Source organism: Cryphonectria parasitica, assembly GCF_011745365.1.
Source record: "Cryphonectria parasitica EP155 unplaced genomic scaffold M406scaffold_4, whole genome shotgun sequence".
In the NCBI taxonomy this organism is placed as follows: domain Eukaryota; kingdom Fungi; phylum Ascomycota; class Sordariomycetes; order Diaporthales; family Cryphonectriaceae; genus Cryphonectria; species Cryphonectria parasitica.
The window spans coordinates 4,843,028-4,870,805 of record NW_024468912.1 but is presented as its reverse complement, the minus strand read 5'-3'; the positions used below and the strand labels follow the sequence as shown (position 1 = coordinate 4,870,805).

Sequence of the window (27,778 nt, the reverse complement as noted above, 5' to 3'; positions counted from 1 at the left end):
CTATATAAAGATCGAGGCGGCTGCTGATCCCTTCACCTGCTGCCCATTCACCTACTTCACTTGCTCTCCTTCACTCCACTGCTCCACAAGGTCCCAGAAGCAGCCGAAGCTGCTTTTTCTGTCCTGAACTGGAGAGACGGTTGTTTCCAATTCTCAAATCCCAACCCTAATTGTTTCCTTTACACTTCCCTTTTTGCCCATCTCTCTTGACCAAGCCAAACATTTGCACGACTGATCGCAATGGGTGCCGACGAAACCCCTACAGGCATTGAGCCTGCCCCTCAGTATGTTGATTTCTCCGCAATTGTGTTTTTTGATGCTCAACCTTGGGACGGGGTTGAGAAGGCAACGGGCCGCTGACCATCTTACCCAGGCCTTCCTACCACGACCACTCGCACGCGGAGCATGGCGTCCATCATAGCTCGGCGATCAAGCCGACAGATCTCTCTGAGAACCTCGATGCTAAGATCAAGAACCCCTTGGCTGGTCTGTCCAAGCATGAGCTCCTGGGGCAGGTAGAGGACTTTGTGAACGAGAAGGGCCTCTCGGAGCATATTGAATACTTCAAGAAGGGCGCCTTGGTGGCACAGGACCCGGACAGCTTCGAAGAAATCAGCGGAGAGCAGAAGCTTACCGAGGAGGAGGTCGCAGTTCTTATCAAGGAGGTCGAACACAAGTGGAGAGTTCCCAAGGTCCTGTACCTGACTATCATCACTTGTTCCATTGGCGCCGCCGTTCAGGGTTGGGACCAGGAAGGTAGCAACGGTGCTGTCCTGTCTTTCCCCCAGGCCCTTGGTCTGGACACGAGTACCAACTACGGTCTTTACCTCGAGGGACTGATTGTTTCTGCACCATACGTTGGAAGCGCGTAAGTCGAGACATCTTTTTGGCATTCTCCCTCCTCCTATGATCACACTTTATACTGACCTGTGGACCAGCCTGCTTGGATGCTGGCTGTCGGACCCCCTGAACAACGTTCTTGGCCGCCGAGGTGAGAGCCTACTAATACACTTCTCTCCCTCCCTTTTGGGGTATTAGTGCCCTGGGACATCCCTAACTAATCTTTCTTCCATTCTTTCCAACTATAGGCACCATCTTTGCTGCTGCCCAATTCTGCTTCTGGCCCGTCCTCGGAAGTGCCTGTGCTCAGACTTGGCAACAGCTTCTCGTCTGCCGTCTTCTTTTGGGCGTGGGAATGGGGGCCAAGGCCAGCAGTGTTCCCATCTTTGCCGCCGAGAATGCTCCTGCTTCGATCCGTGGTGCTCTTGTCATGACTTGGCGTAAGAAATCCTGGACAAATAACCCCCCTCTGCTTCATACAGGCGAATGCTGACCACTTCGTTGCAGAAATGTGGACTGCCTTTGGTATCTGCCTCGGCACCTGCGCGAACCTGATCCTGGGCAGAGTTGGTTCTATCGCCTGGCGTCTTCAGTTGGGCAGTGCCTTCATCCCAGCTATCCCTCTGATGGTCCTCATCTTCTTCTGCCCCGAGTCTCCTCGTTGGTACATGAAGAAGGGCCGCTACCAGGACGCCATGCGGTCGCTGCTGCGCCTCCGCAACCATCCCATACAGGCCGCGCGAGATCTCTACTACATTCACGCCCAGATCGAGGTTGAGAGGGAGATCCTACACGGCTCGACATACGCGCAGCGCTTTATTGAGCTGTTTACCATCCCCCGCCTCCGCCGTGCGACGCTGGCGTCCTTTGTGGTCATGATTGCCCAGCAGATGTGCGGCATCAATATCATCGCATTTTACTCCAGTACTGTGTTTGAGGATGCTGGCACCACGGCGTACAACGCTCTGATTGCCTCTTTTGGCTTTGGCCTGATCAATTTCCTGTTTGCCTGGCCTGCTATCTGGACTATTGATACCTTCGGGCGGCGATCTCTCCTGCTCTTCACTTTCCCACAGGTAAGTCATCACCCATGGCCCTGCCCGGCCCTCTCTTCATTTCCAAAGTCTTTCAGTATGGTAACAAGATCTGACATTTGATTGTCCTTTCCCAGATGGCTTGGTCTCTCCTTGCGGCTGGTCTCTGCACCCTCATCCCGGGCGAGGGGAACGTCCACTTGGGACTTGTTGCGCTCTTCGTCTACATCTTTTGCGCCTTCTATTCGCCTGGCGAGGGACCTGTGCCTTTCACCTACTCGGCCGAGGTGTTCCCCCTGTCTCACCGTGAGGTGGGTATGGCCTGGGCTGTGTCTACGTGTCTGTTCTTCGCCGCCGTGCTCAGCATTTCCTTCCCTGCTATTTTGGCGTCGCTGGGCGTGATTGGTGCCTTTTGCTTGTACGCCGGCTTCAACGTTGTTGCCTTCTTCATGATCTTCCTGTGGGTGCCCGAGACAAAACAGAGGACGCTCGAGGAGCTGGACTACGGTACGTATTTCCTTCTTAACTTTCTTTCTCTGAAACCTGCCCGCCCTCCCAAAGTCATTCATCTTGTACTTAAGAAAAAACTGACTTCTGACAATCAAAATAGTGTTTGCTGTGCCCACCCGCACCTTCATGAGGTACCAGATCTTCACCTGGGCACCGTGGTGGTTCAGGCGGTACGTGCTCTTCAAGAAGGATGCCGTGCTGCCTCCACTGTACCACTTTGACCGCGTAGAGAGGGTCCAAAGCGAGTCCGAGTCGGAGAAGCTGGACAACAAGGCGCAGACGGAGATGAAGGAGAATGCGGCGGACGCCGACCCTGTACAGAAGTCGTAGGGCGGCCCAGTGAGCTGCCCCATGCTTTCTGAGCTGGGTTGGAAAAGAGGACGACGCAGCGCGGATTTGTTTATGCGCTCTCAATGAGACGGGTGGTGGTGATCAAACGGTTTTCTTCTTCTCGTCCTTGCTTCGAGATTGATACCTCATTTCTTGACAATTGTGTTTTTTTCTCTCTTGCAATGTTTTCTCTGGCATTTTCGCCTGCCCTGCGATGCGGGCGGAATGACTAGAGAAATATATACCCCAATCTCAATACTCGTGCTATCTCATTCTGTCGGCGCATAGTTGAGAAGTAGTGCGTCGCAGTCGTAAATACAGTCTGTATTGGTCTTGGTGGGTTGCGTTTTGCATGTGATTGAGTAGAGAGCAGGTTGTCGTTAATGACTGCTTGAGCTCAACACTGGTCTGAAGTCGATCCTGGGCGTGCATGGTGACGCATGATTGCTGTACCCAAGGGTACCATAGTAAAGGAGCGAAAACGTTCTGGCCCAGGTCTTAAATGCCAAGGTTTTGGCTCCTGCAGGTCCAGCACCACCCATGTTATAACATGACGGGGTAATTCGAGCAACTTTTCCTGATTTCCCTGATTTCTTGGTTTTGCGCCAGGGGTTCGATTTTGTAACTTTGTAGCAGGCGAAGGAACGGCCCCACTCAATCGTCCTCCAGGCTTGGGGCCCACCAATGGAAACCACAGACGAGACATTGTCATCGCCCAAAGGGGAAGGACGACGTCATCGTCAACAATTAAGCACTGCAATAAGCTTGAAACGACGGTCCAGCCTGCCTTTTTCTCCTTTTGCCTTGCCTTCATCCACCTTAGCTTTTGACTGACTGTCATAAAGAGGACGAGAGAGAAAGACCCCACGACAGGAGCACGCGAACCTTCTTAACGTGTGGCGAGACTTAGTTTGTTTAATCGAACCTTCGTTTTACTTGTAGAGAACGGTCAGTTGCAGGAGGTCGACAGAGGTCCAAATAACATCATCCCATACGACCAACCAACCCAACAACAACATGACCCACACCAGATCTCTCCTGCTCGTGTGGGGAGCCCTCTCGGCTGCCCACCTGGCTGCGGCTGTCCCAGCTGCCCATCCCATGATCACACCGGCGCCCGTCGTGTCGAGGGCAGAGCTCGAGCGACGCATCGACCTGGGCAGCTACCTGGGCTCCATGTTCTCGTCCCTCGGGTCTGACGTCTCGTCCTTCGTCGCGTCAGGCGTGCCGCAGTTCTTCAACGACCTCCCCACGGGCACGGCGGTGTTGTCGAGCCTGGGCATCTCGTCGAGCGACCTTGCAGCGAGCCCGACACAGGCGCTCAATGTGCCACCCTACGCCAACTGGACCGACCAAGGATGGAACGTGCGCGTGCACGGCAACATCTTCAAGCAGCCCAACATCTCGACCGACGACCTCAACAGCCTGGCCAACAAGTTCCTGATCGGTAGCAACATCCAGGACCTGCCGGCAGACGAGCAGGACCAGGCGCGGAACCTGACGAGCGAGATCTTTGTCGTGCAGCAGGACAACGAGGAGGTCATCATCAACTTTGTGAACAATGTGGCGGTCAACTCCAGCACGGACAGCGGCGCCATCAACGCGAGGGGCGGTGCCCAAAATATCACCATGCCCTACAACACGACGGCCGAGGGCGACTTTGACTCTTTCGTTGTGCTGGCAAACACCACGGGCGCCAGTGGGGCCTATCTGCTGCCCGGGAACGAGACGGACAAGCTCCAGCTCCTGGATGTCTACGTGCAGGGCGCCGCCACGACGGGCAACGCCACCGCATTTCTCGTGCCCACCGAGGGGATCACTATCATCTCCGATATTGATGACATCTTGCGTAAGTTTTTGGGACACCCCCCCCCCCCCGCCCCCTTTTTTTTCTTTTTCTTTGGAGAGAGGTATACATAAAATACAAGCATGCTCACATTGAGGTTCGTGGTAGGTGTTACAAAGATTTGGGATCCAGAGGTGGGAATCCTGAACTCGTTCGCGAAGCCCTTCACAGCATGGGAAAACATGCCCGAGGTATACGCGAGCTGGAGCAAGTCCGTCCAGAACCTACACTTCCACTACCTGACCACCACCCCGGAACAGGTGACCAAGAACTACATGGAGTAAGCATTTTCTCCCCATCTGATCGTCATGATGATCCGCACCGCTGACGATGTTCTGTTTGCCAGCTTCATCTACAAGACGTACCCGTTCGGCTCGTTCGACACGCGCCCGCTGAACTTCTCAGACGCATCGGCGACGCTCTCGATCCGCAAGTTCCTGCTCACCAAAATCTTCGAGACATTCCCGCAGCGCAAGTTCATCCTAGTGGCCGACACGTCTAACAGCGACGTCATGTCGGACTATCCCGAGATGGCTACCGACTTCCCAGGTCAGGTCCAGTGCATCTGGCTCAAGAACTCGTCGTCGGCGTACCAGACGACCAACTCCAACCTGACGGACAGCGATGACCCGTTCCCCTACGACACCAAGGGCTTCAAGGGCCTGAACGAGAGCACGTACATGTTCTTTAACAACGCGGACGACCTCATGGGGCTGGACATTGCCAGCGGAGAGTGTCTGAACACGACCATCGCGCAGAACGTCACGTTCGGCGAGCAGAACTTGCCGTTTGGGGCGGCCGGAACGGTGGTCCCTCCAGGATGGTGGAGGAGCCTGAGCGCGGGGCTGGGCGTGGTCTTGATAGTGATGGCAATGTCTTGATGAATTTGGAAATGGAGGGTGGCGAATATGATTGGTTGATAAGGCGTCTGGGAGAATTCTAATATCTTCTTGGGTAATTCATTTTGGGAGATTGAATAGTAGGGGTCTGGGAGGGAATGAACATGAGCTGAGCTCGTAATATATCACACGTGTCCATATCAAGAGTTCTTTTGGGGCTTGCTTCCGTTGTCATTAGTGAACCAGAGAAAAGAATCGAAGCTGGAGGAGAGTAGTAAGCCCAATCAAGGTGGCTTTTCCACGCAGAACGGCTCATGCGCTCTCATGTAGGATGCCCAAAAGTCAGCCGTTCCAGGAGACAAATGAAGGTGATGTTTAGAAGGCTGAATGCCGGCCACCAAGGCAAGTCATTATATAGTTCCGCTCCCTTGACGCTTGGAGTGGAAGAGAGCAGCAGGGCCAGAGCAGTAGTAGGTCCATGACAGCGAGAAGGACAGCGAGGAAGGGAATGGCCAGGATGAAGACTAGTGACCTATAACGGAGGTTTGAGGATAGGCCCAAAGGAGTTCTGGCAGAGGATGAAGATCGAGAAGAGAAAAAGAAGGAAAGCTGGAGGAAAAATGAAGGGAAAGAACACACACCTACCGCTCTGCGGTTCTGATTCGCGCTCACAGGCGGTACGCACTCGGCCTCGGCTCTACGACCCTCGAGGGTAATCTCTTTTCTTTCCTTCCCGGTTTCTGCTTGCATATGGAGGCGAGGGGGTGAGACAGACCAGACTGTCCACAGTCACTACCTCCAGATTTGGAGTCGCTGGCTATGGACGATTCGTGCATAAGGTTTGTGTATATACTTGAATAGCCTCAGCTCAGCTCAGCGCGTCCCGTAGCCCCAGGAAGGTTGCTGAGCGATGGGCCACGCTTTTTGTTCGCCGAGCATGGAATTGAACAGACGAACAAATAAAAATAAAAAACCGACGCTTAGAGTCAAGTTCAATGCAATCCACTTCCATGACCTGGTCTTTGCAATTTACGAACGAATCAAGAAGGATCATTGAGTCCAACCCTTCCCAGTACTCATGGCGAATATATGTACCAGACCAGATATAAAGTACAAGAACGCTTCCCATGACTCGTCCCTTTCCGCGGCCTTTTGAGAGCCTTATTTTACAACAGTTCACATGGCTAAGCTCAGAGGTTTCTGCCTAAAATAATATGTGCAGTATTTTGCACCATGCAAAGCAGGCCGTCATCCTACGAGAGATAGAACAAAAGCTATTACAGCATGATAATGATGATGATGATATGTGCAGCTAGTTACAATTGCAAGAAGCATGGCCTTACTGTCAAGTTGCTCGTCCACCTCTTGAGCTCGCTAAGTGCCGCACTGATATATTTCTGTGAAGATTGCAGAGAAACCGCGTCTTCTTCCAGGCCCAACTTGAATTTTGGCCACAAGTCCTGCGATAGGCCAAAGAAGGAAGAGAAAAAGATGATGAAGACAAGCCCAAGGTGAGCTGTGACTAACAAAACGGTCTTTGAGCAGTACGTTGCTCTGGATTATGCTTGGTCTACTCGATAGTAAGCTGGCACGGCTGGCCCCGCCTCCCCCTTAGCCCTCCGGGACACTGCAAAGCCTGACATGCTTGCAAGGCCAGCGGGCCCGGCCTATCGAGATCCGGCTCACGGAGCTAGCTGCTGGACAAGATTAGATAGCGAAGAAGTGGCTGTATGGCACTTGACGACGACGACGACGACGACGACGACAACGACGCCTGTTCATTTATGGGGGGGGGGGGAGGGTTGGCTTCTTCTTTCACCTCGGTGGTCATTTCTGAAGCAGGTGATCACAATCAGGAACCAGTATCTGGCGTGAGAATTGATATCTCACAATCACAATCATACGGAGCCCACCCCTCCCCCCACCCGCTTCCGGCACCAAGGACCGGCCGAGGGACACGTGCGCTGCAAGGGCAGGACGACGAGGAAAGAGAAAGAAGAAGGAAAAAAGAGGAGTGTGTGTCAGAAATTACCACAGTATACTATGTACATAAGTATATGTAATTGCATCCTCGTCTATTGGTCTGGCGGGACCAAGAGATTAGCGGTTGGTGCACGCGCGACTGGGGTCCATCGGCTGCATGTGGCCTGGGGTTGCCGGTGCTTTCTTAGCACAACGGCGGTGCGCACTGCGGCCTCCTCCGCTCTGCCGCTACTGGTCACTCTTATCTGGAGTTGGAATTATTGGGTAAGTCAGTCCAAGCGTGTAATAAGTGGTTGAACGGATATTGAAAGAACAAAAGAAAAGGAAGAGTCAAGAAAAACCCACCCGATCGGATCAGCTAACGGCGGGCAGAGTCGTGCTTTAGTGCCTAATGACAGTCTGTGTGTGTGTGTGTGTGTGCGCGCGTGATAAATTCTGTAAAGTTGATTGATCGGAGCGCCCGCCCGGTTGAATGGACGAATCGCCTGAATTCCGATTTGGACAAGGTGAGAAGAAAACAAACAAAAACGTGGGGTGAGGTGAGGTGCATGTTGCCTGGAGCAGGACCGGCAAGAAAGTGGAGGAGGGGGGGGGGGTTTGTTTTGTTTAGGATTATGATTAGGCGATGAGCCGGCTGAGGCAGATTGGGAAAATGATGCTCATTGATGGCGTATGACAAGTTCAACAAATAAGTCTATCCTTTCGAGACCGATAGAACCTTGTTCGAAGGGACGTTTTGCGCGCTCTCTCTCTCTCTGCTAGTAGTATGTAAAGTCTCACAGTAGTACTATGTACGTGCATGAAAGAAATAAAGGAACAAAAGTAGGTCGACTGTCCCAGACCCTGCAGATTAACAACATTTCGTCCATGTCTCTCTCTGCTGGTTCAGGCCGTCTGTCGCTTGAAGGCAGTACGACGACAGCGCACCCCAGGTTTCCGGGTTCGGAGACGGCGAGGAACAGCGTCAGGGGTATTGCACATAAGGTGAGCACCAGCCAATCAGAGCGCTATCATCACTTTTCTTATCAGCTGTGGCGCTGAGAAAGGAGAGGGGGTCCGGTTCACCCACCCCTAAAAAAAGACAACAAACACGAACGGGAGAGGTACCGTTAGGTAATTGAAATCCTGTGGCGCCCAAACGGTCCAGAATGTCTAGAGTGATTGCATGCAGTCGCCTTTCTTCTTGTGTCAGTGCCGGCCGTAAATGGCTCAATGGCAAGACCAGAGCCGAGGGTATCCTGTTCACTTTTAATTTCCCTTTCCCTCTCTCTTGCTGAGAAAATGCATTTTATTGTCTTGAGTGATAATATGATTTCTTGCTTTTGACACTTAATTGCTTGCAGTGTTGGAAAGCATGGAATGGCAGGGAGGGTTAGCAGAATGACGGTTTTCAGCTGTGAACGGCCGAAATCGGCTTGCCATGTGAGTAGGAGAGCGAAGAGTGAGACCCCGGATTTGACTTGTACATAGTAAGTCTCGGCACCAAGAAAAAAATCGAGAGCAGACGGAACCCAGCCACCCCACCCTTGGAAGAACAAGGCTGGCGGGTGGGGCTTCTCTTCAGCATTCAATCCTTCAGATTGTTGTCTCGACGAGAGATAAAAATGGCAACCCCGGGAATGGAGGCCCGTGGCCGTGTTCAGCCACGCCATGTTCGTGTTTGTCTCGTTCGTATACGAGGTAACTTGTCTCTTTGGCTTTCATCCTTCCTGTTCGTCTTGGGAGGGAGAAGAATGCGAATCAACCCATCAGGCCACGTGTATGCAGTCTGTGTATTCCGGAGTACATATCATGGTACTAAGTTAGGAGGATTCTGCATCGACGGCGGAGGAAGGCCCTTATCCATGCATGCTGCCCTGGTACGATGAGGGGTGGTGGGTAGCACACACGCGACCAGTGAGGGGTGGTGGTGGGTTACTCCTAGACACTCACTGGTGACGTGGGGTTCCCTCAGCCCCTCCACGTCGTCCGTCCCGTCACCACCACCACTCGTTCCATTCCTGATTCAGGCGAGAGTCGCAGGGCCAACAAAAAAAAAAAAAAAACCCCTCCAACAAATCTTGTAGACATAGTAGATAAAAGTATAAGCGACGGAGAAACAAAAGAAGAGAGAGAGGAGAGGGGCGGGAGAGAAAATCAGCATTCTCGGAATAAACAGGACCGTCACGACTTACCTTCCTTTGTCTTGGCCCCTTGCCTTGTCTTTCTCTCCAACTCGTGGCGCGGGTAATTATAGTGTCACCCCCCCTTTGCCCGAACCACTGACGGATCATAGCACCAAGACCCAGAACCTCTTGGCTTGGGGGACACGAAGATCCATCTGTTCCTTCTGGGCCCCAAGGAAGGGGAAGAAAAGAAAAAGAACAGAAAAGGAACCCTCTTTGTTGTGAACAAATGGCATGCCCGCTTTTGTTGCCCTTTCCAGAAGTCGAGACCTGGCTTGGTGAGCGATTCCAGTGACCCTGAACCCCACCAAAGTGTATATCCTGTGTGTAGCCAGCCCTGCCCAGAATCCTCATCCTAGGGACCCTAGATGATCCAAGGTTCCAGTGTGCACCTAGTACATAGGACGTACTGCCGTAGTCTGCGTGACGTGCTGACGGGCCCGGACCCGGTCGCCTGGGAAAACGCAGAAAGGGCAAGAGCAGGTCACTACTGCGACGTTAGTACTACGTAGGTACTGCTCTGGTCGCCCCTCCCCGCTTCCGTGACTCTAAATCCCTCCATACCCAGCTCAGCTCCACCACGCCTTTTTTCTTTTTAAGACTTTCCTTCCCTCCCCCCCCCCCCAAACAGCTCCATACTTGTAGATCTCCTTTCCTTGTCCATCCTACAAAAAGAACCAACCCTTTAGCTCGCTCGTCGACGACGACTGCTTCACGTCCAACCTTTCTATACCTTCCCTCCAGCGACCTCTTCGCTCCAATCTTTCTGCTCCTGTTCCTCCTGACGAGACTCGTCAGATCTCTCATACAAGATGGTACGTTCACTCTCTCTTGCGCGGGCGCGCATGTCGGCCCACCTTATCTACGGGCCCCAACAAAGTCCCCTCATGGCGGCGCAAAACTCCCCTACAACGATATCGTCGCCACATTCGAGCACAGGACAGTTGAGCTGACCAGGAGACCTCCTCTTTCTTCCCTACAGGCTTATAACGATGCTTTCGGGACCTCCTCGGCCCAGAACGTAAGCTGAGGCTGGCGAGAATATGTATGCCCACACGCAAAGGCACGGGAACTAATATGTCTCATAATACACAGCTGGCCCCCTTCCTGGCCCTCAGCCAGAAGGGAAAGATCATGGCCGAGTACATCTGGATCGACAGTGAGGGCGGTGTTCGATCAAAGTCGCGGGTAAGTTTCCTTGCTCTGTCCGGCTCGATGAATTGATAGAGACAGAGGTGGAGAGGAGGAAGAGACTGAGACATGACGCACCACCGGTTGCGCCTCTGTGTGTCTCTCTCCACATGTCTCTCGTCTTCCGGAACCGATTGTCCCCCCAAAAGAAATAGGATAACCCGCTGACTGGAATGCTTCAAATTACAATAGACCCTGGACGCCAAGTCTGGCGGTTACACACCCGCTGACCTCCCAACAGTATGTGTCGTCCCCTTCCTTCCCTTGTCCTCTTGCTCGCTTTGCTTGCTTGTTGTTCTTCGCTAATCTGGCCCTCCTTTTTCTCTCTTTCCCCCTTTGCAGTGGAACTTCGATGGCTCCTCCACCGGCCAGGCCCCTGGCGACAACAGCGACGTCTACCTGAAGCCCGTCGCTGTCTACCCTGACCCCTTCCGCACTCAGGGCGGCGACAACATTCTCGTCCTCACCGAGTGCTGGATGTCCGATGGCACACCTAACAAGTTCAACCACCGCCACGAGTGTGCTAAGCTGATGGAGAAGCACGGCGCCCACAAGCCCTGGTTTGGCCTCGAGCAGGAGTACACCCTGCTCGACCTCAACGACCGCCCCTTCGGCTGGGTAAGCACACACAAGACCCTGTCGCGTCCCTTCCTCTTCGGTGTCATTATGACATAGGAGATGTTGCTTACTCTCTGCTAACAACTGATCTCTCTTATTTCAGCCCGCCCACGGTTTCCCCGCCCCCCAGGGCCCTTACTACTGCGGTGTCGGCGCCGGCAAGGTCGTCCAACGTGACGTCGTCGAGGCCCACTACAAGGCCTGCCTGTACGCCGGCGTGAACATCTCCGGCACCAACGCCGAGGTCATGCCCGCCCAGTGGGAGTTCCAGGTCGGCCCTTGTGAAGGTATCGACATGGGCGACCAGCTCTGGCTTGCCCGTTTCCTGCTCCACCGCATCGCCGAGGTCTTTGGTGCTCGCGTTTCCTTCGCGCCCAAGCCAATCCCCGGTGACTGGAACGGTGCCGGTCTGCACAGCAACTTCTCCACTGAGGAGATGCGTAAGGAGGGTGGCATGAAGCACATCGAGGCTGCCATCAAGAAGCTCGAGGGCCGCCACAAGGAGCGTACGTTATCTCCCCCCCCCCCCTTCCTGCCTTGACATCATCAGACACGCCCAGCCATGAGCGTCACCCGCAAATAAAAAGCTGACCTCTTTTCTCTTTTTCTGCAGACATCCTCGTCTACGGAGAGGGCAACGAGCTCCGTCTTACCGGCAGGCACGAGACCGGCGCCATCGACCAGTTCACATATGGCGTCGCCAACCGTGGCTCCTCTATCCGTATTCCCCGCGAGTGCGCCGCCAAGGGCTACGGCTACTTCGAGGATCGCCGCCCTGCCTCCAACGCTGACCCTTACCAGATCAGCGGTATCATTATGGAGACCATTTTCGGCGCTGTCGAGTAGAAAGTATACCTTTCTTGGGTCATTGTTTCCTGTTGTATAAGGGGGAAGATTGTGTTGAGCAGAGGGACCTTACTGCATACGGGTGGGTGAAACGAGAGTGCGAGATGAGTCATTCGAGCGAGATCCATGGTACTGGTTCCTTTTTTTCTTTTTTCAATAAACCTGTTGCTTCTGGTCTAAGAGTGTAGCTATACAAGAGCAGTACGCGGGGCAGATATCCGTAAGGATTCGAGTTCGTGAGACTCGTAGATAACCTGCATATGGAGAGATTGGAGGTTAGAATGATGAATCTTGTGGTGTGCGTGTGTATGTGTGTGTCCAGTCCCACGAACAGCCTTGACCCGTAACCCAATGCCAAGAAACTTACTACGTCTTTGCAGATGTTTGTGAAACGGCAACTCACCCTACAGCAGACATCTAAAGTGTCAAGAGGCCGCACCATTGAGTGCTTAGGTCGGCAGACACCGGTCCGAAGCAGTCCGAGAGGCGGGCAGGAGGATCTAACCCGGGGGCATAGCGTCTTTCGTCGTAGTCGGGGCTTCCGAAGTTGCGAGCTAGAATGAGGTCTATGCCCCCCTCTTACATGCATGTGCATAGTCATGTACAGGCCGGCTCGGCGGGGCCCTTGTCCTGCCGGCCTCCCTTCGAGGCTGATCTCGCAAAGATATAACAGGGCAGATGATGCTTATGCTAGGTATGTGTAGCCATAAGAGACCACAATGCAATGGTGAACAGTGATTGCCGCTTTAAAAACCGTCCCCCGCCCCGCTTCTCTCCTTTGGAATTACGTAGATCATCTGCTCGTCTGTGTAGGGATACTTGACTGCCAGAGAGAGACCTTGTTGAGCTGCCGCACTTAGGTTCTTTCCCTCAAAGAAGAGAAATAGAATAAAATGAAAAGAACATTTGTTGTAAAAGAAGAAAGAAAGTTGAAAGAAGAAGAATAGAAGATTTGAGGGAAAAACGTAGGAAGGATTGGGAAAAGGGGTAGAAGAAGAGATAATCCAACCCATCGTCTCTGCTGGCTAACATGTCGTGTGGATGGGTAGTCAAAGTAGTCGGTCGACTGACTATTTACCTGCCTGCCTACTTACTAAGTAATTGCAAAGTAAATATCTTTGACATCATACGAACTTCACTTCGATTCGTCCATTCCCTCCCTCCTTCTCCTTCTCTTTGTTCTCCTCCTCCTCTCCCTCACCACTACTGTAACCTGTACCGACTAAGTTGTCAGCGTAGACCAGCATACATTCAATAAGACTCGATAATTTTGGCGCGAGGATGTCAAGAAAGGGGAACAGGGGAGCGGGAAATCAAAGCTGAGGCTATATTCTGAGATATAACTCGAGATACGTAGCGTGAGAGGAGCCCCAAAAGGGGTTCGAACATAGGTCAAAGAAAAGAAAGGGGAGAAGGCCCCCCCACGACCATTGTTCTTCCTTTACCAAGAAAAGTCATTCCTTTGCGTAAGGACTGTACTTGAGGAAGCTCCGCGGTTCGCGGCTAGATACTCGGGACACAGAGAAAGAACAGGCAAAGCCTCACTCGCGGCTCGTGCGCTGTCACAATGCAAAAAAAAAAAATTTGCACTCAGTACCACGGTAGTGAAAAGCTTATAACCTGGAAGTGAGCTGGTCAAAAGCTTGTATCTATGCACCCCGATTCGGCAGGCCCGATATCAGAGGGTCATGCTGTCCCCCCCCCCCCCCCCACCCCCTCCCTCGTGCCAGACAAAGCCAAGCAAAATCATGATGATGATAGCTTGCAGTGAGATGTAACAATAATAACGTTTAACAGTACCGAAGGAAGAAAATCTCAGATCTCAGCATGGTAGACGAACCATGACACATGCCTCCTAACCAGGTTGCAAAGGTGCACGTGTCAAACTGATGTCACCTAGAGATCCAGCTCGATGGCTCAGGTCCACACAAACAAAACAAGAAGGGATTGGTCGACGACTCTTCCCAAGACACCGACCCACCTCACTTTTAGTACTAATTCCAGCCTCCTCAGAGTTCGCCCACCGAGTTGCTCTCCGCAACCACATGATCGCCTCTCGTACTGATGGCGACATTGGTTGTCCCAGCACCGGAGATTGTCTAGCTTGATTAACTGGGGACGGCTTCTTGGTTCCTGCGTGTGGGCAATGTTGATGGGCTCGGTTTGGTGACGTTGTCATCTTCAGGAAGTGCTCGCCTGGCTTTTTCATCAATCTTGGATTCACGCCCCTTGACTTTGTATCTCATTCGACGAGGGTGTTATGCTAGCCTGGTCACGAAAAAGGGATAGATGCTGTTGATCGTGGTGTGATCTTTCTGTTGATGATGCCTGAATTGCAGTGCACTACCTAAGTAGAGACTTCAAGCATGGAACCGGGAACTCGCTGGCTAATTATGCTATTGTCATCCTTTGCTGAGGATTCTGGGCTGTAATGACTGTCCAAATCGATCCCGCTCATTTGGCTGACAGGGTGAAAAGGAGGTTTCTGATGATTCCGAATAATGAAGTGTCCGTGTTGAGGGAGAGTCTTTGGGAGCTTTGACTTTTGCGTCGTCTCAGAGCCCGTCTGTTCCTCCTCGCATTCGCCTTATATTCCATCTTTTTTCCTGTGGGGGTGGGCCAGGAACTCATAGACACGCAAGTTCTGCCGGGCTGCTGCTCACCGTGTCCTCCTCCCTTTTCCGACCCTCCCCTTACCACACGTCCCCGTCAGACTCGGCGTACATGTACAGTGTCTTCCTCTCTGCTAATCTTATGTCTCCCAGCCCACTCCGCGTCATATTTTTTTGGATTACCACGCTTCTCCTGAAGCTGCTGTCTCACACATAAACCGCCGTATTCCCACCGGTGCTTCCTCTAAGCCCACACTTCGGCGTGCCGTACCATTTGCTACAGCGCCGGACGCTGCTCCCTCCTCAGCCCTCAGCCCTGGAGCTCTCTAGGCGCGTGCCTGTGACTGCACGGCTGTACTAGTGATGAAGCCAAGAGGAGCAGGTTGCGCGTTGGTGGCGGGAATGTACGGCACACCGGGGTTAGCAACCTTCTCCCTGAGTTCCCAGTATTGGCCGCCCTGGTCCGTGATAACGACCTCCATAAGAGAGTACTTGAGAACACCCCCCTCAAAGTACGGCACGTAGATGTCTCTGGGTTGGGAGTCCATCTGGGCCTGGGTGTGGGGTGGGATCTGAATAGTGTCCCGACCCTCAGCCTGGTGGTGAAGGGGGGTGGGGTGGAAGTGATGGTCAGTCATGTCGGCCTTCCTTGGGGGTGGGGATTGTGGATGGGGCAAAGCATCTCGTAGGGGCTGATCAGATCAGGATAGAAGCTCACAAGGCAGTTAGCACAGGCTGAATTATGGACATAGACCCAGTTGCTGCAGTTGTGGGTGTAGAAATATTTACACCTGTACTTGTAAAAACCGCCGCTCCCACTCCCGCTCATGGTGGCTGTTTAGTACTGTTGAATAACGAAGTTTTTTTAAGCAGGGTAGACACGACTTTGAGGACCGAATGAGGCTTGTCACTGGTGCTGTGACAAAAGTCCCTGAACAGGTGGGGTTGATGACACAGGTAGAAGCGGTGACGCAAAGCTTCTGCGAAAGTTTTGAATGCAACGAGGAGGTTAAATATATTCAAGAAACAAAGCAACAAAACACACTTTTTGAGGCCGTAAAGGAGAATGTGATGAACCACAAGAAGAGAAATGAGGATCAGAGACGGAAAGCAGAGTAGTCAGATACTGAGGACGTGGCTGTTGAGGATTTTTATATTGACGAATTGCCTCAATTACCACCATCAAGGCAAAGGGTTCAAGGTACCCGTGTGAGGTTCGGATCGAGACGGAGGAGGGACGATTAAGGTATGCAAGGAACAAGGGTCATGGGCAACATGTGCCAAAGGGTCGAGAAGAGTTGGCCAGTGTGGGCTGTTCCGCCACGAGGTGGGTATGGGTGTGGGGGGAAGAGGTTGTGGACGATGTGGATGGATGCTGGAAGGGTACATGCAATGTATGTAGAACTATGTCACCATAGCACCAGTGGACTTTACCAATGTATGTGTGTATGTGATTAAGGCAGAGATCTCCAAGAGGGAGTGAAACGGCACAGGAATCAAAGAGAAAAAGAAGAAAAAAGGAAGAAAATACAAGGAAGGACGAGGGAGACAACAACTCTTTTTTCCTGACTCAGCTATCTGCAGTCAACAGTTGAAGGCAGTGTCATGTTTTGTTTCCACCTGTGTGGGTAGAAGAAGACAAAGGGCGAAAGAAGAAAAAAGAAAGAGAGAAGAGTAAGATTGAAAAGAGAGAGGAGAAAAAAATGAGGACCGAAAAGGGAAAGAGAAAGAAAAGGAGAGAGGAAGAGGAAAGGTTGTTCGTTCTCGGGGAGCTAAGGATTGGTTGACCTTTCACTAACACATTTCGTAGCCCCCACACCTTGCAACTGCAACCACCAATACGTCGCTACCCGCACCCGCCATAAGCACCACGGTGCAGTAGCCAACTCCACCGAGCCTTACTGTGTTGGGGGTGCGTACCTTCCCTGCCAGCCATTATCCCCCCACGTTCTGTTGAGATGATTCTAATATGCCGTAGTAAATGCCATAGTCAGACAAAGTTTGCAATTGTGTGCCCTGTCCGCCGGGATGTGGGGAAAGGGGAGGGGGCGCTTGTTGCGGAGGAAGGCAGCGAAAAGGGAATATGAAGAGAGAATGGAGAAGGAGCAATGAAGAATGGGGAGAAGGACCAGGCGTGCAGATCCACCGTGTCAGGATATGATAGCCAGTCGAAACAATGATGGGGAGGTGGTTGTACCGAAATATTATTTACGGCTATAGTACAGCCATCATAGTACACAATATATGGATGAGTGACGTTATGGCTCGTATATCCTCTGATTGCTGTGCGACATGCGGCTGGCCCGTCTTGGTGTCCTTGCGCCTCTGTTTCTCGCTACCAGGGATGCACAACCAGTAGGAGACGAAAGCAATCCCGAACGCGGGGATGATCGTATGACGACGGCCGTCTGATGAAATACTTGGCCTCGAGACCCCTCCAATGAGATGAGCTGCTGTACTGTGGTACATTGAGGGGGGAGGGGGCCAGGACCAGGATGCGCGGCATCGGCTTCAGGACGCCGAGCTGTCAGGTGTGGATTGGGAATAAGCTGGCGAAATCTTGAGGTGAAAGAGGGTAAGCGGAAGGAAAGGAATACGCGTCCGGATTCTCGCCAAGAAGCACTGAGGACTTAGTGGCCGCCAGAATGAATATGAGATATGACAGGAGTGGGAGGAGAAGGAGAGACGGAGAGACGGCCATACACGTGAAACATCCTGAACTTCGCGTCCTTTCCATGAAATGATATATCAATAACGTTGGCCTGGTTTGGCTTACCCTCACAACACCTTACTTAGCCATTGTAACCGTACGCCGAAGAAAGCCAGTGGTGTGCCATACAGGCCCTGTGAGCGACAAGGGGGTTTAGTGCATATGTAGGGGTTAACAAGGGAAAAGGGAGGGGGGGGAGTACCTTGGAGGGAACATTGTAGGGCCATCCAGTAGGCCTTCTTGCCGTAGTGCAGATGTACCCTGCAACATGTGTAATGACACGGATGGTAGGATTGCTGCAGGGCTGGCTGGGACGACCAGGGTCAGCCCTTGGAAACATGTCCCAAATAGGCGTGCTGAGCCGCGCGGCAGATGTCGTGCAACGGTGACAGATGACATTCCCGCCTTGCTTAGCAAAAGGCTTGCCGTATGAGGTTGGTATGGGTTGAGGCTGAAAGGTCTGGCCAACTGGGTTTCCATGGCCTTCTAGTGCATTCAACCTCCCACATTTGCTGTCTCCCGGGTTGCTGGCTGCTGGCTTTAGTGGAAAGCTTGCTGGCAGCAGAAGAAGATGCTGCAGATGGCAGTATGCAGGGCATGCTGGTCGTGCTAGTGGGCTTTTGGGACGGGGAGGGGTAGTATATAATAAGCCAATAAGGACACGGCAGGCACGAGAGGGGATTTACGAAGTACGTACCATATAGTTGTATTTACTTGTACTTTGTACTATGTACTTTTAATGGTTCCTGGAACGTACTCTGGGTTTCTGGTATTATATGGCATTGTACTGTGAGGATTATCGAGCGTGAGAAAGAGGGATTATGTGGGGTCATTGCCAACTCTGAGAAGCTCGCTACGCAGGCCTTCCTTCCAATGAGGGTACTTGACGGCAGACAGCAGCACGTGAGCACGCACGTTACATATCACATGGTGCGTGGGTCGAGAGGACGAGTGCTGGTAACTGCGGCCCTGACGAGCATTCTTTCAAACATGAATCGCGTCTGATTGGGGGAAGGAAGGCTCCGGTGGGTGGGTTGTGATTTCTTCAACAACTGACATGAGGCATGGTGAGGGGTCCCTGGCACCTGCCCCTCCACACCCCACCTTCTCCTTCCTCGCTATTTCTCCCTTCCAGCCCTTTCCCTCCTGTGAGAGAGAGCTGGAGCCAGTGTATCGCAGTAGTGGCATGCTACGAGTGCTTGACAGCTGACGCTGGATATTCTCTCCCCCTGCTAAGACAACGGGGGGCCTCAGCGTCACAGCAGTTGTGGGCACCTGCAGTCTTTGCCGACGACATGTCATCCAGACGATTTCTCGGTTTCACTACCGCCGACCGTTTCTGCCGTCAACATCGTTCATCGTCTGCGCCCTCGCCCGCGGTGTCGCAGTCTTGATCTCCCAACTCCATCCTATGCTGCGACTGGCCAGCTCTGTCTCGGTCCTTTTTGCGATGCGTCTACTCTCGACCGTCATCCTTCGCATGCAGGCTGCGCCCGAATACGTCACACATCACCATGGGCCCACTTCCAGACCTGCTCGCTGTGTGGCTGTATGGTGACTGCTGGCTCCTCGACTACAGTTCTATTCGTGCGGCAACCGAATATCCGAGAGAAAAGAGGGTGTGAGGGTATTTACAGCCATGCGATACAAGGGCTTCACGTATGAGAATATCAGCCCAGCGAGCCTGCTTCAACTCCCCCGACGAACAGCCGAGAAGGGTCACATGGAGTGTCATGGTCTCGTGTCGTCACGATGACCCTACGGGTATCTACTTCTAACCAGTTCTTGTCTACCCCTCCTTCGTCTCATACCATGGTGCGTTGCCGACGACTGATCACCTCGACGCGGCCGAAAGATTACCCTACCTATTGATCACTTAGGGGTTTGAGCATAGTAAACCCCTCCCCGCTTTTCCTTCCCAACGCAAAAATAGTTTACTCAACACTTGTTCCTCAGATGCTCGACGTGTGTGCCAAGGCCAGGAACAAGAATGGGGGCAACAAGAGAACCCCTCATGACAGAGCTGCGGAGCAGCTCCACTAGCCTGGTTTTGGCACACAGCTCATGGGAGAGGCTTCGCTCACAATGAGTTGCTAATAGAGAGCGCCTCGAGCGGCCTTCTGTATTTGCTATCGTGAAAGATCTTCGCGGGTCCGGGCCAATTCTCCAGATCCACTTTGCACTACTCCTCCCTGACCCAGAACCGCCTTTGTTGCCCACGAGAGCCGCACCTACTCGCTACCATAGCATTTATGATATCGCCTGCATCATGTTTCCACCTCATCTCCCACCGAGAAACGGCTGAGATGGGAGCACTCTTGCAGCTTACGTGGGGTACGCCACGGTGTGTCAAGGCAGGACTAGGATCGCCACATGGTACTTCGTGTTCGGTTTGTATTCTGGGGGTCAACTGCTCGAGGCCATTGGCCAGTTCGGTTTTAACCAGGGCGTCAGATCACGCCCGTCCTTGTTCAACCTCAGGAGCGTCTTCAGCATCACTGCAAGTATTAAGGCTGCATCCTGTACGTTGACCTCGTAGCAGGGGGCCACTTGATGTCGAGGAGCCCAGGAAGGGTGGGCGGCGAGACGCAACATCCCTCACCTAAAAGCACACAAGCTCATGCATCCATTGCCGCACAAACACACACACACACACACACATATCCATACATATCCACACACCCACCCAGCATTCCTATGGAGGCGATCCATCCTGGTTCCCACCACATGGATGATGGCCTAGGTGGATCAACCACGGGAAGTCAAAATTTTTCGGAAATCGTACCGTGAGGAGACCCATTTCACATGCCTGGCAGCATTAATCAGCAGCGGAAATGACTGAAGGGGCTCTGCTTCGACCAGGGTGAGGTCGTGAGCAGCTGCCCCGACGAGCGAGCTTCTCTCACTTCATGCAAAACTACCAGCTATCGCACACAGAGAAGGGTTTATACCTACTTGCTTTTGAACATGTGCGTAGTAAGGCTCATCTATGTTCTTTGATTAGGGCACCCCGATTCACTGAGATGTATCATGTTCATTACAACTATAACATGACGAGAGCAGCGTTACGAGCCGCACTAAAGGGCAAGCCTGAAGCATCGCTATGTCATCGACATGACCCTACCTAAAAGGACTCGATGATACACATCACAGACCGAGAGTGCCGGTGCATGCGCAAAAGCTGCTCTGGTACAAGCACAGTGATTTAAGCCTGTATCAGCAGACTGCGAATGCCTCCTTGTGTGCCAGACTCCGCTCCAAATACGACACACACTTCCAATCAGGATAGATGGGGCTGCATACGGCTAGAAGGTGGGCCATGCCCGAGGAGATATCTTTTGCAAATTCAGCTCAACGACATGCTCATGAGGCCAGCCAGTAGAGGCAAAGATCTCACTGTAGCGCCAAGAGCGGTCAATAGTATGGTCAGATACTTGCAACGGTGCGCATTTGCGGGGTCTCTTGTTAGGATGAGTGAATCACCAGCCAATATTTCGAATTGGATCCCATCACACAGACGCGTACAGCGTAGCAGTGCATATCGACAGCCTTATGGGTGCGGGGCTCGTGGCCATGGGCCACTTTATTTCACACAGCCCACATGTTTGCTCTTTGGAATGTCTGTCGCCGGCAGCTCTTCGATGACCGCTCAGCTCTTGCGAGCAAACATCTTACCCTCATGGGCCAACAGACGAGAAATTGTTGGAACGCGTGAACACGCAAAAGGCTGAGTAGGCTACGGCGAAACGATTGACTTTCCGTGAGTACTTGTAGACGCACACGATCTTCAGATGACACGTCTCACGACGTTTTACTTTGGAAGTTGTCCTCTCTGGAGCAGGCAATGCGAGTGCCTGTCCACAGAGAACCAGCCCAGTTGAGCTCATAATATTATTTCAGGTATTCAAGAGCCGAAGCCCAGGACAAAGCCATCAGGTTGTCGATGCGCCTCAACGGCTTCAGCTTACATTTAATCTCCTCGTGGCTTACTGCAGCATGTCCGTACCCAGACGAGCACCCTCTCCTGTGGGCCATAGCTGTCAACAGCCTGAAAAGCCAGTCGACTCCAGAGCACTATAACACAAATGGGCTGGTAGTGGCTTGCGAGTTCGAGAGGAGGTTTTGTTGAGTCCCAGCACCCTCTGCGTCACTACGTCCAGATCCTTACGCCCGTGGCGCCCTGCGGCGGCAGGCACTGCTGCCGCCCACCCGAACCGTCCACAGCAGGCGGACCAACGCAGGAAGAGCGTGTAAGGCATATCAGGAATGATATATAGAGAATCTACATTTTTTGCGTCCTGCTCAGGTTGCCCAATTGGCTAATTAGAAGGAACCGCCACCTTCCCATGCACATCATGTTATGCGTATGAGGTCAGCGGCAAGCACGGAAGCCCGTTGTTTTCTCGTCTGTAGAGCCGAGACCAGCGGTCAGACTCTGTGAAGTAACAAGAAAAAGGCAAAAAGTACACATATGAGGTCAGCGGCAAGAAGGGACGCCCGTTCTTTTCTCGTCTGTAAGGCCGAGACCAGCAGAATTTGTGAGGTAATAGGAACAAGGCAACAAGAGGAACGTGTACGGTCGATCTTTCCACCTTTCTCTCCACAATGTCCAGGCCTTCTTTTAAAAGGACGGACAGATATACCGTCGGCTGTCCATATTCATGGACTCATGCAGGCTACTGATCATCAATGTGCTTTCACATGTGCATCCATGAATACGAGGGAGAAAGGTATCGGCAAGTCATGGTACGCTCTCTCTTGCTGAGGCGAGACTTGCTCCTTTTCAGAAGGCGCAGAGGGTTGTATTGATGCATGATACCTCACGACGTAGTCGTAAGTTGAATGAAGAAATGGACTGAAGCGTGGCGAGCTCAGATACAAGTACTTTTGGTACCTCTACACACACACACACACACACACACACACACACACACACGCAAGCATCTCCTTTTGGGGTAACGTTTTTTCCCTTCCCTTTTTCACAGCCCCAGAAGGAGGGACAGGGGCAGAAGGCAGAGGGAGTTGACCATCACAGTGCGTAGTGACAGATCATCTGTGCCCGGGTATGACGAGGATGGAGCAGCTGTTCCGAACCACTGACTGTGCCTCAGCGAGACCCGCGGTGATGGTGTCAAGCCGGGTCTCTCTAAAAAGAGGGCCAACTGCTCGAACGGTACTGGCTCCCCATTTCTGTGGCTGACCACCTGCATACAGAAACTGATCTTGCGTTCCTCCTAAAGACCACAGCACCGTCGCCACCCTACAAAGATGCATGACCCAACGGACGATACAACAAGATTCTTGTACTCGCCAAGCATTGTAGACCGGCGTGTCGTCAGCTATCAAGCGCCCAACATTAACTGTTGATCTACCCCTCCTTCTTGCTGCCACTTCTTATACCTTGATCTTCACACACACACACACACACACACACAGACAGATAGCAGGTTAGTGGTGGGCTCGGCCAGGATTTCTGTCCGTTTAAAAAGGGAAAGGGAGGGATCTCCAGCAGAGTCCTTGTCCTCGACGGTATAAGTCGCATTCATTGTCCCTTCTTCTCTGTTGCAACTTTCTGCACCAACTTCTTGGTTCCAACCCCCACCCCCCTGCAAGGCTGGGTCTTGTTGTTTGCTCATGCAGGCAAGAAGATGTTCTGGATCCCCGTCGTCGTAAGCTCTCGCCTGCCCACGCGGTGGCGTTGCATGAAATTACCCAGGCGCACACACCCACACACACAACACGCACGCACACCTACACACACACACCTCTACACACACAAAGGGAGAGAGATGCGATTAGCAGAGAGGGCTCGCACGAGATTGTGGTAATACCGTGGTTTACGTTTCTTCCCACCCTCCTTTTCTTTTCGTTTGTTCCTTCTTGTTTTTTCTTTTTTTCCTCTTCATTTTTCTCTTGTCGTGCGTAGTGTGTCAACTGGTGTGTGGTGTGTGCGCGCGCGCGAGAGAGAGAGAGACATGGAAGAAGAAGAGAGAGAGAGAGAGAGACCGGAATGCAATATATAACCAGTCATGGACAACATTTATCAATATTTATTACGAGAAATGAGTTCCCATTCAGGTTTAGCAGAAGTTACTTAGTACTTGTAGAAATGTGGAAAGCAAAACGGAAGTAGATTTGGACGCCTATCAAAGAAGTATGAATCAAAATCGGGAGAAAAAAAGTACCATCTTCTTTTCATTTTCATCCAAACATATCAATTAACTGACACCGACGTGTAACCCTTTGCAAACGCAACAAGTGCTCAAAAGTACGTAAAACCCACATAAATACTGAAGGGGGTGGGGAAGGGGAGAAAAGAAAAAAAAAAAGAGAGAAAGAGAGAGAAGCACAGCAAGAAAAGGCACGAATTTGGAAAGAAGTGAGAATCAGCAAACAAGCAATCCCCTGCGAAATTCGTCGCTTAATTGCGCCGCCTCCAGCTCATCTCGCTCCTCGCTCCCAAAATAATACGGATCCGGGAATAAATACGTAATTAAATGTGCTTGAATCAGACACCGGGTAAGGAAATCCTGATTTTATTTCACTTCTCCCTCCTCTGGGCCGAGGACCATGGAAATCGATAGGAACTTAGCCGAAGGGTTGTGTCCTTTTTCTTTCTTGTCCGCACGGATACCTACGGCTGGTGTGCTTATTGCGGACGAAAAGGTCCTGCCTCTCCAGTCTTTGATGAGGGAGAGGGGTGTAAGGCGAGGCTCCAGTGGTTGGTTTCCGTAATCTTCAGCAACAAAGAGAGGGGAAATGCATGCCTTTTACCCAGGTTTTGTGCACGATCTCAAGAGAGGGGAACCGTTTTGCAATATCCATATTCCCGAAAGACAAGGGAAACAAAGTGAGAGAAAATTGATAAATCAAAAGGTAGTGTGGTAGTTGCACTGTATTGTCCTTTTCTTACGCGATCCGCATAAGACACTCGTTTTGTACTGCCTCTCCATGATTAACTCGTCTCAAGCCTTGCTCAGGTAAACGTGTCTCGGCTGTCGGTCTTCTCAAGTAGTCTTCCTTCTCTCTTCCTCTTTGTACTTATTCATATGCACTGTGAAGTGTATGTATGTACTCTGTACTTTGAGGAAACAAGACGTTGCAACGCCATCTAAACCGATTCTGGTGCGCAGTTTCGCCGCCTTCCAAGTTGAACGCCCCCTTCTGTCTGCCGCTCTTTCTCGCCCCCTCGCTCGCCTCTTCGTTTTGTCTCACTTCTCCTCTGACCCCCTTCCCCCAGCCCCACTTTCTTCGTCTTCTCTTCTTCTTCTTCTTCCCCAACACTTTTATGGCTGCTTGACCAGGTTCGGACACCTTTGCATAATAAGCCCCAAGCGTGTTGTCTGCTAATTGGTCTGACGCCGGCCGTAGCGTCGGCTGCGGCGACTGCTGTCTGCCGTCCCGAGACGTCGCTGACCTGTTGTTGGAAGACGGGTAATGCCGATGGCGGCGGCGGGCACTCTTCTACTAGGCTCTGCCCCCTTTCATCGCCTGCTTTCGGCGGACCCTCTCCGTAACGCGCGTGAGAGCCGTCTTGACCTCGCCATTCTCAAAAGATTCCAGTGCGTAGTATGCGGGCGCAATTTCCATCAGCCACTCTGGACGGACGCCGGTGACGGTTCGGATGTATTGCTGCACACAGAACAAAGAAAAATGTCAGCAACCTGGAGAGACGAGAAGGGAGGCAAGAAGAAGAGGAAGAAGAAGAAGCATGACGTACCTTGCTGGTCAGAACGAACTCGTGATAGACAACCCACTCAAAATCCGCCTTAATGACACTAGAAGGGTGGATCAGCACGGGCTGGTTGTCCTTGACCGTGGTGTAGCTCTTGCTGGTGTCCTTTTTGGCGACCTGCATGAAGAAGCCGGCGACCAGGGCGCGGCGGATGTTGGTGTAGTAGTTTTTGTCGCTGAAGTCAGTGCTCATGAGCTCGATCTCGTGCGTCTCCATGATGCGCTTGAGCTGGGCGCGGACGTGGTCGGCTGAGGTCAGGTGGCGCAGGCTGCAAAAGTGCTCGTGGCACCACTGCTTCAAGTCTGTGCCCTTATTCATCTCGCCCCTGAAGGCGTGGTACAGGTTGAGGAGGGTCAGGTGGTCGCCGTCTGGGTGGGCAAAGTGGGCCTTCATCTCGTCGGCACGCTTCCTCTCCCTGTTGGGCCGCAGCCACGGCGAGGGCACGGAGAGCAGGGAGACGACGGAGAGGACTTCGTTGCTGCAGTAGAACTCGGGGCTGCTGATCAGCATCACGGCCAGCTGGGGGTCTAGAGGGAACTCCGACGCCAGCTTGCCGAGCGCCGTGAGCTCGCCCTCGTCGTCCAGACAGGCCAGAAAGTTGAGCTCCTCGAGGGCACGCATCATGGTCTCGGGCGCAGGCGGGTCGAGCAGGTCGAAGTGGACTAGATCCGTGACGCCCAGCCGCTTGAGCTGAAGGATGGTGTTGGATAGGTTGGACCGCAAGATTTCAGGATAGGTTTGCTCGATAAGCTCCTTCTTGTAGGCCGCCTCCGTATATAGCCTGAAGCACTTTCCTGGCCGTGTACGACCGGCACGACCCGCTCGTTGTTGAGCCGAGGCCTTGCTGATGGGGCTAACAAGAAGGGACTCGACTCGAATCCGGGGGTTGTAGATCTTTTGTTTGCTAAAGCCTGGATCGACAACGTACACGATACCTATGACACACATACACAAACACGTCAGCTCGATCTGTCCCAGTCATGGAGAGGAGGCGCACATAAGGGGAAAGAGGGGGAGGAGACATACCGTCGATGGTGAGTGATGTTTCTGCGATGTTGGTGGCGATGATGCACTTCCTCCCTGGCCGACCGCCAGGCTTGAAGGGACCAGGCGCATCGTTGAAGATGCGCTGCTGCTGATGAGGTGGCAGCGTGCCGTACAGAGGGTAGATGGCCATAGGACCGACATCCGACTCGCGGACCATCTCGTCGACCTCGAGCCTGATCCGCCTGCAGGCGTCCTCGATCTCTTCCTCTCCGGTCAAAAACAGTAGGATGTCGCCCTCGTCCTCGGTAGCATGAATCTGGAGCACCGTCCTGATGGAGGCCTCGATATAGTCTCTCTCTGCCTCAGGGGTGTAGTAGAGCGACACGGGGTGCGTACGGCCGGGGACTGCCAGCAGCGGGGCGTCGTAGAAGTACTTCTGGAACTTCTGGGCGTCAAGGGTGGCAGACATAATGATGATCTTGAGGTCGTTCCTGCGCTGGGAAATCTCCTTCAGCAGGGCCATCAGGATGTCGGTAGCGAGGGTACGCTCGTGGGCCTCGTCGATGATGATACAGGCGTAGCGTGACATGTCGTTATCGTGCATACACTCGCGCAGCAGCTGACCGTCGGTCATGTACTTGAGCATGGTCTTATCGGAGGTGCAGTTGTCGAAGCGGACGCTGTAGCCGACCTCCTCGCCCAGCTTGACGTCCATCTCATCGGCGACACGCTGGGCGACGCTGGTGGCGGCGACACGACGCGGCTGTGTACAGGCAACAAGCTTGCCGGTGAACTGGGGCAGCTCGTCGTACAGGACATACTGGGGGATCTGGGTGGTCTTTCCCGAACCCGTCTCACCGACAAAGACCATGATCTGGGTGTTGTGGTAGATATCGAGAAACTCCTGCCTGTGCTTGTGGACCGGCAGATCTCGACGGCCCTGGAGGATCTTGAAGTATTTCTGGCTGTGGGGCTCGCCAGTCCAGGGGCTGTTGTCCGAGTCTTCGAGCCTGGCGGCGTGCTGGGCGGTGGTCTCGTGGCGCGTGACGCCGTTGAAGGCAGGCCAGCCTGAGGATCTCGCGCCGCCACTACCACTGCCATTCTGCGCATCGTATGTGTGTGCCAGGTAGGGGTTGTACTTGTTGTTGTTCATGGTGTCAGTGTTGTCGCCGTCTGCCCTTGCCCTCTTAGGGGAGGCAGAAGAGTCCTCGTCGTCGGCGCTGGGACGCTTCGTGCCTTTTGAGAAGCGTGTGTCAGTCATGATGACAACCAGCAGTCTCTTGTAATGTGTATGTGGGAGTGAAGGAGGTGATGGCGGTGGCAGCAGCAGCAGCAGCTGTTGCTGGCCTTGGTGGGAGCAGGTGTATTTGGAGGGCACAAGGTTGGTGATTGTGGGTGGTGAGGATCTGGGACAGCCTCATCGTACAGCAGTGATCTTTTTTGGTAAAATTTCTGGACCCTGGATCCAGGCTGTTGATCTGCCGGCAGGCAACTTAGGTTAGCACTGCAATGCTATGGAGCCAAATAGTCAA

General features: G+C 52.8%; 6 protein-coding genes across 6 annotated transcripts; 4 read left to right on the top strand and 2 right to left on the bottom strand.

The window, feature by feature from the left end:
- Window positions 1-240: 240 nt before the first annotated feature.
- On the top strand, window positions 241-3,048 carry M406DRAFT_351545 (uncharacterized protein; the record flags this gene model as incomplete). The annotated part of the gene is made up of 7 exons (XM_040922634.1): window positions 241-284; window positions 374-868; window positions 939-991; window positions 1,089-1,280; window positions 1,348-1,916; window positions 2,012-2,381; window positions 2,485-3,048. The coding sequence occupies 7 exons, from the start codon at window positions 241-243 to the stop codon at window positions 2,712-2,714; spliced, it is 1,953 nt and encodes a 650-aa protein (XP_040777519.1). The 3' UTR covers window positions 2,715-3,048.
- A 764-nt stretch (window positions 3,049-3,812) lies between these two features.
- Window positions 3,813-5,354, top strand: M406DRAFT_228886 (uncharacterized protein; the record flags this gene model as incomplete). The annotated part of the gene is made up of 3 exons (XM_040915798.1): window positions 3,813-4,563; window positions 4,669-4,840; window positions 4,907-5,354. Coding segments are annotated over 3 exons (1,371 nt in total), but the record flags the coding sequence as incomplete, so codon positions are not given.
- A 4,861-nt stretch (window positions 5,355-10,215) lies between these two features.
- M406DRAFT_356380 (glutamine synthetase) lies at window positions 10,216-12,505 on the top strand. The gene is made up of 7 exons (XM_040923429.1): window positions 10,216-10,362; window positions 10,530-10,568; window positions 10,643-10,735; window positions 10,931-10,978; window positions 11,081-11,356; window positions 11,460-11,862; window positions 11,970-12,505. The coding sequence occupies exons 1-7, from the start codon at window positions 10,360-10,362 to the stop codon at window positions 12,200-12,202; spliced, it is 1,095 nt and encodes a 364-aa protein (XP_040777517.1). The 5' UTR covers window positions 10,216-10,359; the 3' UTR covers window positions 12,203-12,505.
- A 2,012-nt stretch (window positions 12,506-14,517) lies between these two features.
- Window positions 14,518-15,643, bottom strand: M406DRAFT_351544 (uncharacterized protein; the record flags this gene model as incomplete). Its single annotated transcript, XM_040922633.1, has 2 exons — window positions 14,518-15,410; window positions 15,533-15,643. The coding sequence occupies 2 exons, from the start codon at window positions 15,641-15,643 to the stop codon at window positions 15,141-15,143; spliced, it is 381 nt and encodes a 126-aa protein (XP_040777516.1). The 3' UTR covers window positions 14,518-15,140.
- A 47-nt stretch (window positions 15,644-15,690) lies between these two features.
- On the top strand, window positions 15,691-16,457 carry M406DRAFT_101743 (uncharacterized protein). Its single transcript, XM_040914970.1, has one exon. The coding sequence runs from the start codon at window positions 15,712-15,714 to the stop codon at window positions 15,931-15,933; it is 222 nt and encodes a 73-aa protein (XP_040777515.1). The 5' UTR covers window positions 15,691-15,711; the 3' UTR covers window positions 15,934-16,457.
- Window positions 16,458-24,991: 8,534 nt separating this feature from the next.
- M406DRAFT_38577 (uncharacterized protein) lies at window positions 24,992-27,507 on the bottom strand (the record flags this gene model as incomplete). The annotated part of the gene is made up of 3 exons (XM_040924063.1): window positions 24,992-25,156; window positions 25,245-26,194; window positions 26,286-27,507. 3 exons carry the CDS (start codon window positions 27,505-27,507, stop codon window positions 24,992-24,994), a joined length of 2,337 nt encoding a protein of 778 aa, XP_040777514.1.
- Window positions 27,508-27,778: the final 271 nt, after the last annotated feature.

Excerpts from the sequence above, each read along its gene's own strand:
- M406DRAFT_356380 (XM_040923429.1), top strand. Across the intron at positions 10,736-10,930 it reads GTGTTCGATCAAAGTCGCGG|ACCCTGGACGCCAAGTCTGG; the intron begins GTAAGTTTCCTT and ends AAATTACAATAG. Across the intron at positions 11,863-11,969 it reads CGAGGGCCGCCACAAGGAGC|ACATCCTCGTCTACGGAGAG; the intron begins GTACGTTATCTC and ends CTTTTTCTGCAG.
- M406DRAFT_101743 (XM_040914970.1), top strand. The coding sequence starts at position 15,712 with ATGAGGCTTGTCACTGGTGCTGTGACAAAAGTCCCTGAACAGGTGGGG.